Raw genomic sequence first — 17009 nt, 5'->3', positions numbered from 1 at the left:
AGCATCTTAGTGCTTTACTTTTCATTTTCTTCAAATCACTGTGTCCTTTGTATGAAAATTTCTTAGTCTTTTAGCAGCTTTAACGCTCTGTCAATTTAATTTTCTTACTTCTCCTGCTGTAGTATTTTTCTTATACCTTGGCTCTGATAGTAAACCTGATCCTCTCAGCAATTGATGCCTGTATTATTTTATGGATATCCTTTTAATAAAGCCCTTGTTAATTGGGTAATTAGGTTTATATACAATAGCATCTTCTGAATACACTTGGGAAAAAAAGAGGCATAGTTTTGGGGACAGATAATTTTCTTAACTGTTTTTTGGGGGGGGAGCTAAGCCTTTGTAAAATTCCCTTGTTTTTTTCATTCTGGAAATCAGTAACTCAGTATATTAATATATGATATGTATATATTTTTTAATGTGGTAAAGGTTGTTTGAGACTTGTTTACAAAATTACAATGAATGGAAAGTATTGGTAGATGGGGCTTCTAATACACTAACTTTTTTGCAGTGTTCACTTTTTAACATGATCTTAGTATGCCTTATAGTGGTTTCCTCTTATTAGTTAGCAGCATGTTTCATTGTTTTTAGGTCATAGTTGATTTATGAAATGCTTATAACTGTATATCCTAAGTGATCGTTTGTTAGAAGGGAAGAATGATGTAGGTGCCTTTTATTTTATTTTTTTAGTTCAAATGCTAACCATTCCAGATGATTATATAAATGCAGAATCATGTGCTGGTTTCTTTTCTGTGCCTCTCTAGACATCTCTTTTTTCACCACCTCTTTTTCTTTGTCTGCAGGCCCAGACTGATCTTGCTTCCTTGGCCTTTATCCCCTTGGCTTTCCTAGACACTGCCCTGTGCTGGTGGATATCCTTCTCATTGGCTTGTTTGATGGTGGTCTGTTTTCTTCCCTTGGAAATGGGTTTGCATTAATCAATCTGCAAAGAGTTTTTACCCAGTTTTGTTGATTACTCCTTAGTCTGGTAAATAGGGTTTTTTAATTCTGACAATCTGTGGGTTCAGGTAAGCATTTTTGTTGTTGTTTTTAAAAGTTACATTAGAAGTTAGTGACTGGGGACTAAGCATAAGATAATGTGCTTTTCTGTCTTTTCTTTTTTAAATGAGCGTTTCACTTTGATTTTTGACTTCTTTGTGCGCCCCGCTTAGAATCTCTGGGTACTCTGGTTTTGCTCTTTATTTCAGCCTCTAGCTTTGAAAATTATGAAAAGATTTTGATTGTTAAAATATGGTTTCAGTAACTGCATGAGTTGTTTGACTCTTATAAATCTATATATATGTATATATAGATTTAGAAGGCAAATGTTTTAACCCTTACAGGGTGAGCTGACTTGGGATTATCTGAAGACTTTCATCCTTCAGAATAAAGGTTGATTTATTTGCTTGCAGGCAGTTAAATAAATTTCTATTTGAATAGTCCTTTTTCCTGCTTTTTAAAAGTAAAAATTTGTTTATTAGGGACTTGGCCTGTTTGGTGAAGGATTTAAATTTTTCGACTTCTTATTTTTGAGGGTTATTTTGGCTTTTGTGTATTTGTTTGGTCATATGTGCAATTTTACAGTCTTATTGTCTTGATACACTGTGACTATTGCAGAAATCTGAATATGAATAAAATTGTGTAATAGTCAGAATTTGAGTTGACTGCCAAGATGTTCAAAGTTGAAGTACTCTGGGTTCAGATGGCCTAAAGTTTTGTAGCTCAGTATCTGCACCTGTGCATTATGAGCTACTATGCTTATTTGGAGGAGTGGAGAGAGGTAGATGGGACTGACCTATTCAGTAAGTTAACTCATTGACTAGGTTGCTGCCAAGGCTCTGTCAAAGAGCAGAGCAAGCTCCAATTCCCTTATTTTCATACCAGCTCCTCATTCTGAAATTTGAACACAAGAGCAGAGATATTTTTTAGTTGTCAGCAGTTTTTCCTTTTCTCTTTTTCTTATAACTTCTATTTAGCAGTCATTGCTTTTGGAGCCTAATTGCCTAGGATTCTCAGACAGTGTAGGGTTCTCTTAATTCAGGGTAGCACAGGCAGCTGATAACAGATTCCTTACGATGGCATGAGGGGACTGAGTGTAGTACTGTGAAGTAGGCAAAAGTGTAATTATGGCCTTAGACTTGATTGGTTGGGACAGTTGAGAACAGAGTCACCCACATTTGAGGAGGAGAGATATGGTGTTTAACTTTTTGTCCCTTGCCTGTTACTCTTCATTTCATTTCCCATTCATCTATATCTTTTTTTTTCATCTTTTTTGTTGTTTCTTTAGAAAGCTTCTTGTTTTTATTTTTCTCTCAATTTTTTTCCTCTTGTTTTTTGCATCCTCATTTTCTTCTGGTTCTGTCTTCTCTTCAGTGTCTCATTGAAATTGATGACTTTTCATATTAATCTTGGCAAGGCTTGAAGGTGTTTGTGAGATTAAGCTGTAAGGTCTCTAGGATCCATAGCTCTATTAGTATTACCCTAGATCCTCAAAGAACTTGAGGATTAATTTACTAGTTTATTGTTTTTTTCTGAATGTTGATTTCCTTGACCTGCAAACACATATTTATTAGCTTGACTCAAACAATGAAGCTATTAAAACTTCGGAGGAACATTGTGAAACTCTCTTTGTACCGACATTTCACCAACACGCTTATTTTGGCAGTGGCAGGTAAGTCAGAAACTTTTTCTTCCTTTTTAAATGAGATCTTTCTAGAACAGAGATTCTTAACCTGCAAGGCCATGGGTGGGCTCTCTGAAATTACGTATACAGTTTACACATTTCACTTGGGGAAAGGTCTTTAGCTTTTGTCAAATTTTCAAAGAAGTCTATGGTTCAAAAAAGATTTAAGAACCTTTTTTTTTTTTCAAGTATCATAGCTGAATATCAGCTTTGTAATTTCAACTCTTTCTATTTCCTCTTCTGTCTCAGTTCTGTCTCCGTTCTTTGGGGCATTCTTTTTCTTGGGGCGAGTTAGCTTGAGTGTCAAATAGCATTTGTTTTTTGTTTTTTTAAAAAGCAAATAAGCACTTGCTTATTTGGTTTTATTGAATAGATACAGAATTTAAGATTGGGGTACATTGCTTTTATATATATCACTAAGGGTACATAAAAATAGCCATTAAGTAGACCATAGCTAAAAATAGGCTCATTTGTATGCCTTTTGGCCTTTGTCCCAGGAATAATGAAGTCTGGCCTGTGATTGGAACCAGTTTTTTTGTTTGTGTGGCAGTCATTTTATCAACCTGCTTATCCTGTTTTTCATCTGATTAGCCAGAGAGAAATTATTGTTACTATACTAAGGATAAAGGAAAGAAAAGAATAAGCAATAATATTAATGAAGGGTGGTTAACAGGAGGCCCTTAGCTTTTCAAGTATATTTTTTCTACCTTATTTCTTGATTACTATTGTATATTATTGATAATATTAGAAAAATCTAAATTGCCAATAACTTGTTTTCTAATACTTAGTAGGGTTACTGAAGCAGCTAGACAGTAAACAATACTATTCTTTAAACACAGAGAGGGTAGACAAAACAAGGTGGAGTTTTATTAAAATAGCATTCTTTTTTCTCCATTACTAACATTTCAGTATGTAACATGGGCCTTGCTTATGTAGGCATTCAGTAAATTTGTAAATTAGAGAAAATATATTTTAAATTAATAAATTCAGTACATTTGTATTGAATAAATTTGTTCAGGTAAGTAATAGAAATTACTTTTTGATGTATTGGGGGCTATGGGAGTGTGGAATTCCATTTAACTGGAATCAGAGAATATAATTTGGGATGAAAACAAACATTCATACTGTAACCAGGTTTTTCATTTCCTGTCAGCATCTATTGTGTTTATCATCTGGACGACCATGAAATTCAGGATAGTGACTTGTCAGTCGGTGAGTCATAAGCACATGCATTTATGAATCCTGTACTGTCTTACACACAGAAGATGTGAGTTGATAATAATAGTAAGATTCTTGTAAGGTATGCACCTTATACAAAATTAGTGCTGAGTCTCCACTCTGAGGGTTCGATATCCCTCCTAGGTTATCTTAAGTATCCTGTACTCTCATGGTGCTTGGTATTATAGGGTTTACAATTTTTTTATTTGACTACATAGCCTAGTACAGAGAAAGAATTCTGTATGATAACCATAATCTGTCATGATCCACTTTCACCTTAACTAAAAATTCTCAAATAGGAAATCCAGAGTACTTAATGTTAATTAGAAACCATATCCTTAAGATCTGAGCACAAAGACTATGACCAATCAGGTAAAGAGGCACCTAGGGCTCTACTTTGGTAGATACACACACACACACACACACACACACACACACACACACACACACACACATCTACACACACACACACACACACACACACACACACACACACACACACACATCTACATACCTACCTGAAAATGAAGCAAAAAAATAACCTAATGTTACTTTTTCTTACCCTGTGTAAAAATCCTTCCCTAAAGATTCTCAGCTTTAATGAAGCTTTGATAAGTGCTTAGTTCAGTTGGGGCCTTTTCTTTAATACAGTAAGTGCTGCAAGGGAAAAAAAACTATGTTTATTCACTCTGCATCCCCTAGCACTTAGCACAGTGCCTAGCACATAGCAGACTCTTGGTAAATATAAGTTGAAGAATGTATAAGAGATTCTTGTTTTCTGACAAGGCTCTGTGGACAGAGTGCTAACATAATGTATATAAATGAACTTTTCCCCTTTTATTAGGACTGGAGAGAGTTGTGGGTGGATGATGCCATCTGGCGGTTGCTGTTCTCCATGATCCTTTTTGTCATCATGATTCTATGGCGACCATCTGCAAATAACCAGAGGTTCTTAGACTCTTCTTTATTGACCGTTGGACAGCTGTGACATCAATTGAGTGTGGTACATTGGGGGACAGTGTCATTTAGTGGAAGGAACACTGGGTCTGAATTCAGAAGAAATCGGTTCTTATTTCAGCTCTGTTATCAACCTGCTCTGTGATTTTTGGCATGCTGCTTCTTTTTACTTCTCTGGGCCATAGTTTCCTTTTCATATAATGAAGGGGAATTGAACTAATTATATGAGATTTCTTTCGGCTGTGACATCTTCTGATGATACAAGTATTCATATGGGTAAATAACGAAGGTAGGTAGATTGTGACACTTGTGATGAATGTCTCTCCTGCCTATTACCTAGAAGAAAAGAACAGTTTCTAAAGTCAGCAGCCCAGCTCATTTGTAATAGTAGAGAAGATTAAATGAAAACTTATGTTACTGACTTTGGAATTAAAAATCCACATGTGAATTTACGTTGTCCAGTGTTGACAAAACTCAGTTATTTAGGAACTGATATCTTTGTTTTGTGAATATCCATTCCTTTGTTTCCCTTCTTTTTCTTCTTTTGCATTTAGACAGTTAAGTGTTGTTATAAAGCAACCCACCACCAAAGAAGGAAAAGGGTGAAATGGTATAATTAAACAACTAATTTTATATACAGACATACCAGTAAAACATTTGGAAAGAAAATAGGTGAGATCCTTCTCCTTACCCATGAAACTAGCTTTATTGACTTTTCAGACTATAATACGAATTTGTTTAAAAATAATTAAACAGTAGGGAAAAGTGTGAAAGAAAAGAAAGACCCGAAATCACACTGTTCAGAATGAATCTTGACATTCTGATTGCTGCTGTATCAGTATTCACTGTACCGTCTATATGAATTTTTTCCCTTTCTTCAGTCTTTTTTCTTTATCTCCATCTTTCTTCTCCCTCTTTTGTTTTAAAACATTACTCCCTTTCCCAGTAACTCCAGTGTCAACAGCCTAATGGGGTAAATCCTTCAATATTTAATAAATAAATATGAAAATAAATATTTAATAAATAAATATTCAATAAAATATGAACATTTTATTCCCTGTTCATATGTTATATAAATAAATGGGTTTGTTTTGTCATTTAACAAAACTAGAATTTTATTTACTCACCTAACAGTATGTTGTAGAAATTCCATCTAAGATAACCAGTTTAAATTGAAGTCTCTATTTTCACTGATGGCATATTACATAGTACAGATGTAATATGATTAATTTGTTTATTCCCCTGTTGATGTCCATTTGGCCTATTTCCAGTTTGGGGTATTTTGGAGTTACCATGATGACCACCCATATGTCCAGTGATTCACTAGAAGGATTCAGCATATAATTGCTTTACGGATAAGGATTCTTACAGCAGAATGATAGGAAGGGAAAAAGATACATATGGAATCTGGAGAAATCAATGTTTTCTTTCCTTATGCTCTTTCCTTCCTGGGAAGGGAGCACAACAAGCATGCTGCTTTCCCCAGCAACAGAAAAAAATGCAGTAGAACTATTCTTGACACATGGTGGATGTTCAGTAAATATCAATTTAATGATGAGGTTTGTGATTATTGGGTTTAAAGTGTATGTGTATTTGTAATTTTAAAAGTATTACTGTATTGCATTTCAAAAAACTGAAACAAACTGGATATCTACAAATAGTAAAATAGAAGCTCTCTTCTCCCTTCCCCTACACCTCCCATTTTATTTAATTTTTGTGGCTCTGGTGGATGAGAATTATTGTTTAATATTTGATTTGCATTTAAGGCCAAGTTACTTGCTTATAGGCCCTTAGATTTTTCCTACTGTGGATCAACTTTTTATATCTTTGGCTTAATTTTTATTGGCTTATTGATCATTTTCTTAATATAGGAATAGCTAATATATTTTGGAGACTAACATTTTGCAGATATTTTCTCCTGGCTTGTTGATCTTTTTTTTTTTCTTATGGTCTTTTGGTCATAAGGAAACTTATAAATGTGGATTCAAATTTTCATTCTTTTCAAAAAACTTCATGGTTTGTACATTTTATGTCTTGTTTAAAAAATCCTTTTCTGACCTGAAGTCATAAAGTTAATTCTCTTTAATAGTTTCTTTGAATACTGTGTTAATATTCTCTAGCACACTGGTTCTCTAGAGAAACGGAACCAACAGGAGAGATCTGTAAATATGAGATTTATAAATGTGTCTCATGCAACCGTGGGAATGGAACAGCCCAAAATCCACAGGGCAGGCTATGAAGCTGGTGCCTCCTGTGAAGTGTCTGGATGCACTCCCTAAGAGAGGCTCCCTGGCTGAAGAAGCAGTGAAAGAGTCTCTCTTCTTCCTTAATAACCTTCAGCTGATTGAATTATCTCATTGAAGCACACTTTAGTTAATCACAGATGTTATCAGCCATAGATACAATCAACTGACTGATGATTTAATATGCCAGCCTTCCAGTTTATCAGCCAGCCATGAAATATCCTCGCAGCAACAGTCAGGCCAGTGGTTGCCTGACCAGACAACTGGGCATAATCATTTGGCCAAGTTGACGCAAGAACCTAACCATTACAAATAAGTTTTACATTTATTTTTCTTAAGTGAGACTTGAATCCATGAAGAATTGTTTAATTCTAAGTTTTCCATTCTCTTCTAATTCATCAATAGCATTAGTCTAGCTTCTGATATATGGAGGCGCCTATTATTGTCTTTTTTAAAACCAGCCTTTGTCGTTAGATCTTTGGTCTTTAATAATGAATTTTAGATAGTTTGTTTAATTCTAGGAAAACCTTTTGGGATGTTGATGGGAATTTAATTGAATTAATGAATTGATTAGGGACATTTATATTTTTGATAGTTTCATCTTTGAATATGATATCTCTCCATTTTTTTTGAATGCATCAATTATGTTTTGTAATTTTCTATTTAAATATTTTATTTTGTAGCTCTTTTGAATGTAGTCTTTAAAAATATTATGTATGACTGAATGAAACTGAATATGAGTATGATAGAAAGAGGAGAGTTGGGGGCACATATGAAACCAGAAGGAAAGATATACAAGAAAGACTGAGATGTTATAATGTAGGAGTGCCTGGAGTGTACAATGATAATGACTAAATGTACAAATTAAAAAATGTTTTTATGTGAGGAAGAACAAAGGAATGTCATACTGCAGGGTGTTGAAAATAGATGGTAATTGATATTTTGGAACTTCAACTTCGGTGTGAGACTAGAGCAAAAAATGCTTATTCGGTGTAACATTTATATTTTGACTAGTGCATTTCCTAATTTAGCTTGTATAGACGGTTTAATTGAACACCATAAGTGCATGGAATCTTGACTAGGTCATGAGATTTTTGTAGGTTTGTCCAGTGTGATGCCCCTATAAATCCCAGAGTGATTTGAACAGTGAATAAAGAAGTATTTGCAGAGTCTCCTTGGGGGAATGGCAAGATAGGGGGAGAATTCAGCCTTCCCATTTGGAGAATTCCTGATGTTCTTGCAAGCTGTGGGACAACCAAATCAGTAATCCAAACTCTCAGTCTTGGGATTTGTTCACATGAAACTTATCCCAGCAAAGAATAGGCTAAGGCTACTTAAAATTAGGTCTAAGAATCACCCCCAGAGAACCTCTTTTGTTGCTATCTCTCTCTCAAGCAAATTCACTGCATTCTCCCTCTCTACATGGGACATGACCCAGGGGTGTAAACCTCCCTGGCAGTGTGGGACAGAAATCCTAGAATGAGCTGGGGCTCAGCATCAAGAGATTGAGAAAACCACCTTTTCCAAAATGGGGAAGAGAGAAATAAGACAAAGTAGTGTCAGAAGCTGAGAGATTTCAGAGTCGAGAGGTTATCCTAAAGGTTATTCTTATACACTATATAGATATCCCCTTTTTAGTTTAAGGTGTATTAGAGTGGCTAGAGGGAAGTGCCTGTAACTGTGGAGTTGTGTTCCAGTAGTCATGTTTCTTAAAAATGATTGTATAATGATATAGCTTTTGCAGTGTGACTGTGTGATTGTGAAAACCTTGTGTCTGATGCTCCTTTTATCTATGGTATGGACAGATGAGTAAAAAATATGGATAAAAAGTAAATAATAGGGGGAACAAAGGTTAAAATATATTGGGTAGATGGAAATACTAGTGGTCAATGAGAGGGTGGGGTAAGGGGTTTGGTATGTATGAGGTTTTCTTTTCCTTTTTATTTTTTTTTTCTGGAGTGATACAAGTGTTCTAAGAAATGATCATGGCGATGAATATACAACTATGTGATAATATTGTGAGCCATTGATTGTACACTAGGTATGGAATATTCATATGTTAAGAATGTGCATGTTTGTATGTTGTTTTGTTTTGTCAAAAATATTTAAAAATATATTATGTATGACTTTTCTAAATAATAAGAATGCTTCTGGTTTTTTTGTATATTTGTCTTACTACCATCTACCATCCTAAATTATCTTAACTCTAACCATCTACCATCCTAAATTATCTTAACTCTAATGGTTTCTATCTTTTCTCAATAAACAGTCTTTTTGTTTTACTTAATGACTGTTGTTCCTTCCTTGTCAAATAATCTTCCTTCCTCATTTCTGTTTCTTGTATTATTGCATGGGCAAGGCCCTCCAGTATAATACTGAATAGAAGCAATGAGAGTGCACCTCCTCAAGCTTATCTTGAAAGGGAGATTTTCAAAACAAGGTAGATTGAAAATAGTTGGCAGCAATAAAATAAAAGTAGAGTAAGGTCAAAACTAAAGCATTCTAGAGGAATTATCTTTCTGGCAGCCACTTTGCTGACTCTCTTGGAAGTTGGCAAGGAAAGGCATTAGGTGTACAAGATTAGACCTTCATCATCATCTCAGCTTTCTACTTGGAAACGGATTTTAAAGTACCTGGGACCCACATGATCAGGCCTCCATCTTCCTAAATCTCAATTTGAAGGCTAAGATTTTAAATTACATGGGAATTTTCTTACTTCTGTATGATAGATATTCTTATATATGCACATTTATCAAATGCTTTCCATGTGTCAGGTATTGTTCTAAGCACTTTATTTACAACTTATTTAATTTTCACAAAACAGCCCTATGAATAATGCTCTATTATTATCCCCATTTACAGATGAGGAAACTAGGGCACAGAGAAATTAACTTGTCTAAGGTAATGCCTGACTGAGCCTAGACTCTAAACATAATGCTTCTCCCTTGCTAATATAAGCAGTTGACAGCTTTCTGAAAGGGAAGAATTATTTCATTATTTGTTAAATAATTGAATGACTGCAATTGCAGTTTCAGTAATCAGTCCTGTAAAATCCAAATAATAGAGGAGTTGATAGTTTTCTAAATTTTTTTCCCTTCTATTCTGTCTTTGTTCTGCCAGGTTTGCCTTTTCACCATTATCTGAGGAAGAGGAAGAGGATGAACAAAAGGAACCTATGCTGAAAGAAAGCTTTGGTAGTGATGAAATTCACCTTTTATTTTTGCTTTAAATATTCTTTTCTGGTTTTTAAAAATAGAGCAAAGTTAAGTATGACATTTGTATATCAAAATCGAGATATACAAATCTCTATTGTCTATTATTTTACAACAATAGCATTCCTCTTTTAGGTATTTGATGAAGTTAGGGTATAGAGAAAATAAGGGTATGAAGCATAAGAGGAAGCCAGGGTAAATTCAGTAAATAAATACACATTAAAAGTAGAGTTTACTTGCTGGAGATAAGCTAAAAATTTAGCTTTGAACTTCACAGTATAAATGTAAAGATAAAGAAACATTTATCATTTAATCAGTCAATAAGCCTAAAAATAAAGTTCTAAATTCGTTTTTGCTAGTCTGTTAACATAATTTTAACCTGTCTACTTTTTTTCTTCCACAGAAGGAATGAAAATGAGAAGTACCAAACAAGAACCAAATGGAAACAGTAAAATGAACAAAGCAGTAACTATGACTTATATTCCTCCTTTGTCTTTGCTCTGTCCCCCAGCCTTTAGTGAAGCTCATTAGTTCTGTTGCATGGGCCTTAAGGATTTTTGTATACATTTATGATTATGCTTGTTTAGAAATATTTTTGATAGATGTTCCCTTAACATTTTTTAGAACAGGCACAAGTGATTCTGAGGCCTAGTTGTCTTTAATTAGATGGTTTGTTGCTATATATTGAAAAAATACCAGACCAATCTGATGGTTCTTTTTTGTCAGTCTTCATTAATGAAGTCATAGTTTCATTAACAAGGCCCAAGGATTTTTTTCAGTCAGCATTTGTTTTAGAACTATGCATCCACTCTACAGTAAGGGCTTTCAAATTTATCTCGGTTTTAAAGAACAAAGCCTGCCTGAAGCAAACTCCCAGGGTTAGGCCATTGAGAAAAGAACATTTAATTATGCAGAGCATCATTTTATATTTCTATTATATGGTTTTTAAAATTAAATTATTTGACTTTTCTGTTAGCAGTCCCAGTTGTTACGTGAATGTACTACACAGAATAGCAAAAGATTAAATTTAAAAATGTTAAGATCTCTTTAAATCCTTACTTGAGAGTTATTATTTAGTGCAGTTTACTAACAACTGGTACCTGTATGTTCCCAGCAGGAAGATGATTTGAAGTGGGTAGAAGAGAATGTTCCTTCTTCTGTGACAGATGTGTAAGTTTTTGAATCATTACCACAAGAATCTTGTTTTATAGTTAGTACTCGTTTTATTGTTATACATACATTGGCTGAGAAACATAGGAATGAGAATGCTTATAATTAAAAGAAATAAATAATTAAAAGATTAGTAATGATATATAGACCAAAGTATATGGAATTATTTGTTCAGAGGATAATTCTTCTTAGAAAGATTTAGCTATTGAGATCAGTGGGAATACAATTTTTGAATTCCTTCCCAGGACTATAATTTTCATGAAATATTGGCCCTATTAGAATGTAGGATATATATGTGGGGTTTTTTGTTTGTTTGTTTTCTTATATTTGTGTTATTTTTATTTCTCTCCTGAAGGGGCCATTAATAAGATATAAATCTTAGGTAATTACAAAAAAGTATCACGTGGCATTCATTATTCTGCTGTCCTTTATGAACCATTTATGACTCTATTTTACATTGTCCAGTTTGGTGTTTTTTCTCTCTGCAGAGCACTTCCAGCCCTTCTGGATTCAGATGAGGTTAGTAATTAAATTATGTCACTGTTCTCTTCAGGTTTTTAGAATTATAGTTGATACCACTGATGTTGTTAACTTTTAATATACCTCCACACGATTCATCTAGACAGCTTCAAATGAAGTCTTATGTAGAATTGTAGTCTGGGTTCATGGGAACTTGTTCTAGACAGAATCTGAATACTAGCTCATTTCAAAACCTTTTGATTTTAGAAAGCCAGTTGGAAGCATCTTGCCTGATTCATACTCAAGGTGTTAGGACTGGTTGCTGTTAAAATGGTTTGTGCATTTCCTACTGACCTGTTATGTGATGCAGAAAACAGTGTCACATTCCTTCACTGTTGTATGTATTGAAATAATTTTAAACCCTGTCATTCAGATTTAAACCTACCAATATAACATCTTGCTTTCTGTGGTGTGTAGTTCTCAGAGCATCTTGCATGTTATATCTGTAGTATTTCCTTTTGGGGCTTTCCTCTGCTAATCGTTTATTTTCAGTGCTTCCTTATGGCTTTAGCTCTATATTTTACCCAGAGAGGTCTGACTTCGTGAAACCAAATTATGCCATTCCTGGGAATACAGGTTTACTATAGTACTTTCAGAGGTGACTTTACGCATCTCTTCATATTTTCCTGTGTGAACAAGCTATGCAAGACTTTGCACGAATACCCAATAAATAGGAAGGTCTTTCTTTTTTAAAACTGAAAAAGAATTTAAATAAATTACAAGAGAATCAAGTTACATGAAAGAGTGAAAACATCATTACGTTCTTCAAAAATCACTTTGGAAATCAGAAAATAATAGAACAATGTCTTTGAATTCTGAGGAAAATTATTTTCAACCTAGTAACTATTTTACCATGAGGGTAAAATAAAGATGCTTTCAGATGGGAAAAAAATTAAAAAATGATATCTTACATGTGCTTTCTGAAGAAAATGGTGGAAAACGTTCTCTATAAAACTGAGGAAATCAACTAAGCAAGAAGGCTTGAAATCTAGGAAATAAAGGATCCAACATAAAACAGAGGCAGGGATAATTTTCATGGTGGTGATATAAGAAAGTTCAAGGGTGACAGTTGTGCAACAGTTTTTAAGACTGACCAGTCTAGAATAGAGCAGAAGAGAGTTTCAGAAAGGGTATTTTTAAGAAAAAAGTGAACAGGATACTTTATATGATACTTGATATGATTGATCATATTAAAAAGGGATTTACATTTCATCTGGATTTTGGGATAAATTTGTGATAAGTACTTAGTTCAAGGGAAAATGAAAAATATATATAAAAAAATAGGACAGGAAAGGAAATAGTAGTACATATAATTTTTGTTAATGGAAATGAGATACTGTAAATACTATTTTATAATCAAATTTAATTTCAATGAGTATATAATATTTCATTGTACAGATATACCATAATGTGTTTATACAGTCCTATATTTTTGGACGTTTAGTTCTTATATTTTTTTCTATATTGCTGACTGTTGTAGTGGACATACTTGTGGCTAAAGTTTAAATTCTTCAGTCAGAAGAGGTACAGTTTTATAAAAGCTCAATCTTAAATAAATATATGTCACATTATCCTGGTCTGACAGTTCCTTTTCATTTGTGGCTTGACGTCCAGAGGCCCAAAGATTTTGATTCAGTTGATCTTGTGTATGGTTTGGTCATTTGTTGTTTCAAAATCTTCAAGTATGGTTAGGAACCTTTGTAATGAATATTTAAGTAACATAAATAAGTATTTGTGGGAAATGTGTGTGTCATGGTATGTATAGAAGATACTTGAAATGTAAACAGCTGTTAATTAATATACTTAGAATTAACCTTTTTTTTTTTTTTCCTAGGAACGAATGATTACACACTTTGAAAGGTCCAAAATGGAGTAAAGACTGGGGGTATTTGCAGTTGAAGATGGCTCATTATTAGGGAAGAGATCAGCTTCTGTGTCAGGTTTCTACCACTGTTCCATGGAGTTAAAGGAGGCAATGACATCCTGATCTGTTCCTTGATCGTTTTGCATTAGAACTGGCAAGAGATGTCAGAACAAGGAGAACATCTTGTTGAAAAGAAGTTCATAGGATGAGAAAAACCTACAAGTTTCTTATTTACAATGTTGATGCCCCTTTCCCTCCCACACACTGAACGTGGATGTTTATGCAAATTTATGTGTATTGTTCCTGAATCTTCTATAATGTTTCAGTTGTTTAATCTGTCAAACTAAAAATTTAACATCTTCTAAAGGACGATGACATCAAAACCATAATGCAGTCTTCAGGAGCAATTGCCAGTGATTTTTATTTATTTAGGGACTTTAGTAGGTGATGGGGGAAATTGATAATTGCCTTTTCAGTTTCCTGTAGAGTCAGGGTTTACAACTGGCAGCGGTGGTTTTAAGAATAAAGGGCCCTTCTGAGTTAAAGAGCCCTGTTTCTATCAATGATTAAAAGAAAAAAGAGGGAGAGAGAAACTGTTACAGTGTGATTCAGATTGTCTAAACAACAAAATCAAGTGCAATTTTGTTTACAAATGGTGTATATTGAAGATTTTTCTATTTCAGATGTAATTTAGAGAGAAATATTAGCTTAACTCTTTTGACATCTGCTATTGTGACACATCCCATTGCTGGCAATGTGGTGCAGGTACACACTCCAGGACTTTTAACTACTGTTTTGTAAGCCTCCAGGGTGGCACTCTGGCGGCACAGGCAATGCCATTCATTGTAGGTCCAGAGAGGTGCTCCCATCTAAGTGCTTGTGAGTGAACACCCTGCTAGAGGGACTGTATTGCTTTACAAGTGGGAACTAACTACAAAGGTAACAGGTCCTTCTGGCTTCATTTAAGCAATTATCCCTGCATGAGGAGGCCCTGGACTGCTGCTCATTCTTTAGGATTGATAGTCCTTATATCTGGTGTTGGTTTCGAAACTGTTTATAAGAGGCATCACAAGGTGATGGGATTCATTTGAAACATTATATTTCTGTTTTAATGGTTTTATCCAGTTTTGCCTTCCCAAGATTTTTGTTCTACATAAAAAGTTCATGCCACTTTTTAATATAAAGAATTTTAACAAAATGAATATATTTTTCTCATTTTTTTCACAGTATTCTCTGAAGATCCTTCTTTCTCCCAGTTTCCTTCTTGAGGAAATTTTCCTTCCGTGACTTTTATTCTAGGTAGTCCTAATTTCAATAGAATCCAATGACCAACCACATTAACTAATGCCCTAACACATACTATAGTGAAAGTGTTAATATTTATGTAGTATTTCTCTATAACTCTCTACTAAAGTGATTTAAAAAAAAATCACCTAGGTTATACCTTTAAGGAACAGACAGTCTGAAGAGCTGATTATATTTTCATGCTAACTTATTAGAAAAAGGCTGGTGTTACTGTCATGTATTCTTCTGCTCTTGCAGATTCAAACTTAGCAGGTGAATAATAGTTATAATGCAGCTGAGAGTTGGTTCAAATATTTTTTGAGGCTGGTAGATGTTTACTTGAGGCAAAAATCTATTCTGTCAAATAGGATTGAACAGTACAAATTCTATAGCTTTTTCTCAGGGCTTACTATGTTACTGGGATTGGATATGGCATATCACTTCTTAGGACAGGTTCAAAAGAATTTACAGTCCCCCAATGACCTGTTACCTTTGAGGTTATATTGTTTACATAGGTCTTGGCCTTTGGGCCTGGAACTAAAAGGTGTTAGGCTTTCTTCCAGCATCGTAGCTAGTAATTCTAAATTTTCAAGAAGGCAGTTACCTATGATGAAAATCAGCCATAACATAAGATTTGTTTAGCATTCTCTACATTTCTCACAACTTGAAAATATTTTGATTCTCACAAACAGCATTTGGTAATGATGGGATAGGTATTCCTTATGTACAGATGAAAAACTGACATTGTATACAAATAAAGTGCACCAGTACCAGTTTTCTGACTTTATATCATAGACTACAACCTTTTTTTCTTTTACATTTTTGCTTCAAACCAAAATGCTTAATTTTGTAATGTACCTGATCTTTTCTTCAGGGGAAATTGCCAGTTACAGATTATTCTTGCAGCTCAAACTTAGTTTTTTTTTGGTGGGGTACATGGTCTAGTAATTGAACCCGGGTGTCCCGCATGGAAGGCAAGTTCAAACTTAGTTTTATTGTTGTTCTTGTACTTAAGTCTCCAGAGGGAATACCTCATACTGCACAGGACCAATAGGAGGAAAGAGCTATGTCTCTTACCTCCCTAAAAGGAATATCAAGATGTAAAACAAAGCTTGAGAGAGTCAAATTGGTGAGAATGAGAAGAGCAATTTTAAAAGCCATTTATTTTGCTGACTCCGAAGGGTTACTGAATCAATTCTTGTTACTCAAAATGTGGTCCAAAGACCTATAGCATCAAAAACACTTGGGAGCTTGTAAGAAATTACCAGTGAGGGCTTACCCTGGGCTTACTGAATCAGAATCTACATTTTAACAAGATCTCCAGGCCTATGCACATTAAGAAGTATTGGCTTAAAACAGTGGCTCTCAGCTGGAGTGATTCCGCCCCCCCCCCCCCTCCCGGAATATCTGACAGTGTCTGAAAATGTTTTATTGTAACTGGGGCGAGGATGTTGTTGGCATCTAGTAGGTAAAGGCTGAAGTTGCTGCTAATGGTCCTACAATGCATAGAACAGTCCCTCACAACCTAATTATGCCTTAAATGTCACTTGTGCTGCATTTGAGAAACCCTGGCCTAGAACAGTAGTTCCCAAGATTGAGAGGGTGTGCACTTACCTTAGGGGTTTATTAAAACACGGATTGCTGGATTCCCAAAGATTATGTTATAATAGGGCTAGAATGAGTCCTGAGACTGAATTTCTGGCAAGTTTCCAGGTGATGCTGGTCCAGAGACCGCACTTTGAGAACCACTGGCTTAGGACAACGTTCAAAATACAGTGGTAAGGTAAATTATTTGGGAATGGTTAATACACCATTTATTGAATGCTTAGAGTCTCAAGAGTTGCCAAGCGCTTACAACAAAT

At 34.6% G+C, this 17009-nt stretch overlaps 1 protein-coding gene across 3 annotated transcripts in view; it reads left to right on the top strand.

Annotated features, from left to right (window-relative positions):
• Positions 1-15949, top strand: part of TMEM87A (transmembrane protein 87A) — an 80642-nt gene extending 64693 nt beyond the window's left edge. The window contains exons 12-20 of one of the 3 annotated variants that reach the window (XM_077127565.1): positions 123-198; positions 2564-2668; positions 3834-3892; positions 4743-4846; positions 10219-10292; positions 10714-10775; positions 11425-11480; positions 11969-11999; positions 13834-15949. In XM_077127565.1, coding sequence (XP_076983680.1) covers positions 123-198; positions 2564-2668; positions 3834-3892; positions 4743-4846; positions 10219-10292; positions 10714-10775; positions 11425-11480; positions 11969-11999; positions 13834-13875 — 609 coding nt within the window. In that variant the 3' untranslated portion in view covers positions 13876-15949. Of the gene's footprint in view, positions 1-122; positions 199-800; positions 874-2563; positions 2669-3833; positions 3893-4742; positions 4902-10218; positions 10293-10713; positions 10776-11424; positions 11481-11968; positions 12000-13833 lie in introns of those variants that run through there. The other 2 variants (XM_077127566.1, XM_077127567.1) reach the window with 2 other exon arrangements.
• The last annotated feature ends 1060 nt before the right edge of the window (positions 15950-17009 follow it).

The sequence above is a fragment of the Tamandua tetradactyla genome, chromosome 14, assembly GCF_023851605.1.
Source record: "Tamandua tetradactyla isolate mTamTet1 chromosome 14, mTamTet1.pri, whole genome shotgun sequence".
Classification (NCBI taxonomy): domain Eukaryota; kingdom Metazoa; phylum Chordata; class Mammalia; order Pilosa; family Myrmecophagidae; genus Tamandua; species Tamandua tetradactyla.
Note: the sequence above shows the minus strand (reverse complement) of the source record. Positions and strands in the feature narration are given on the sequence as shown.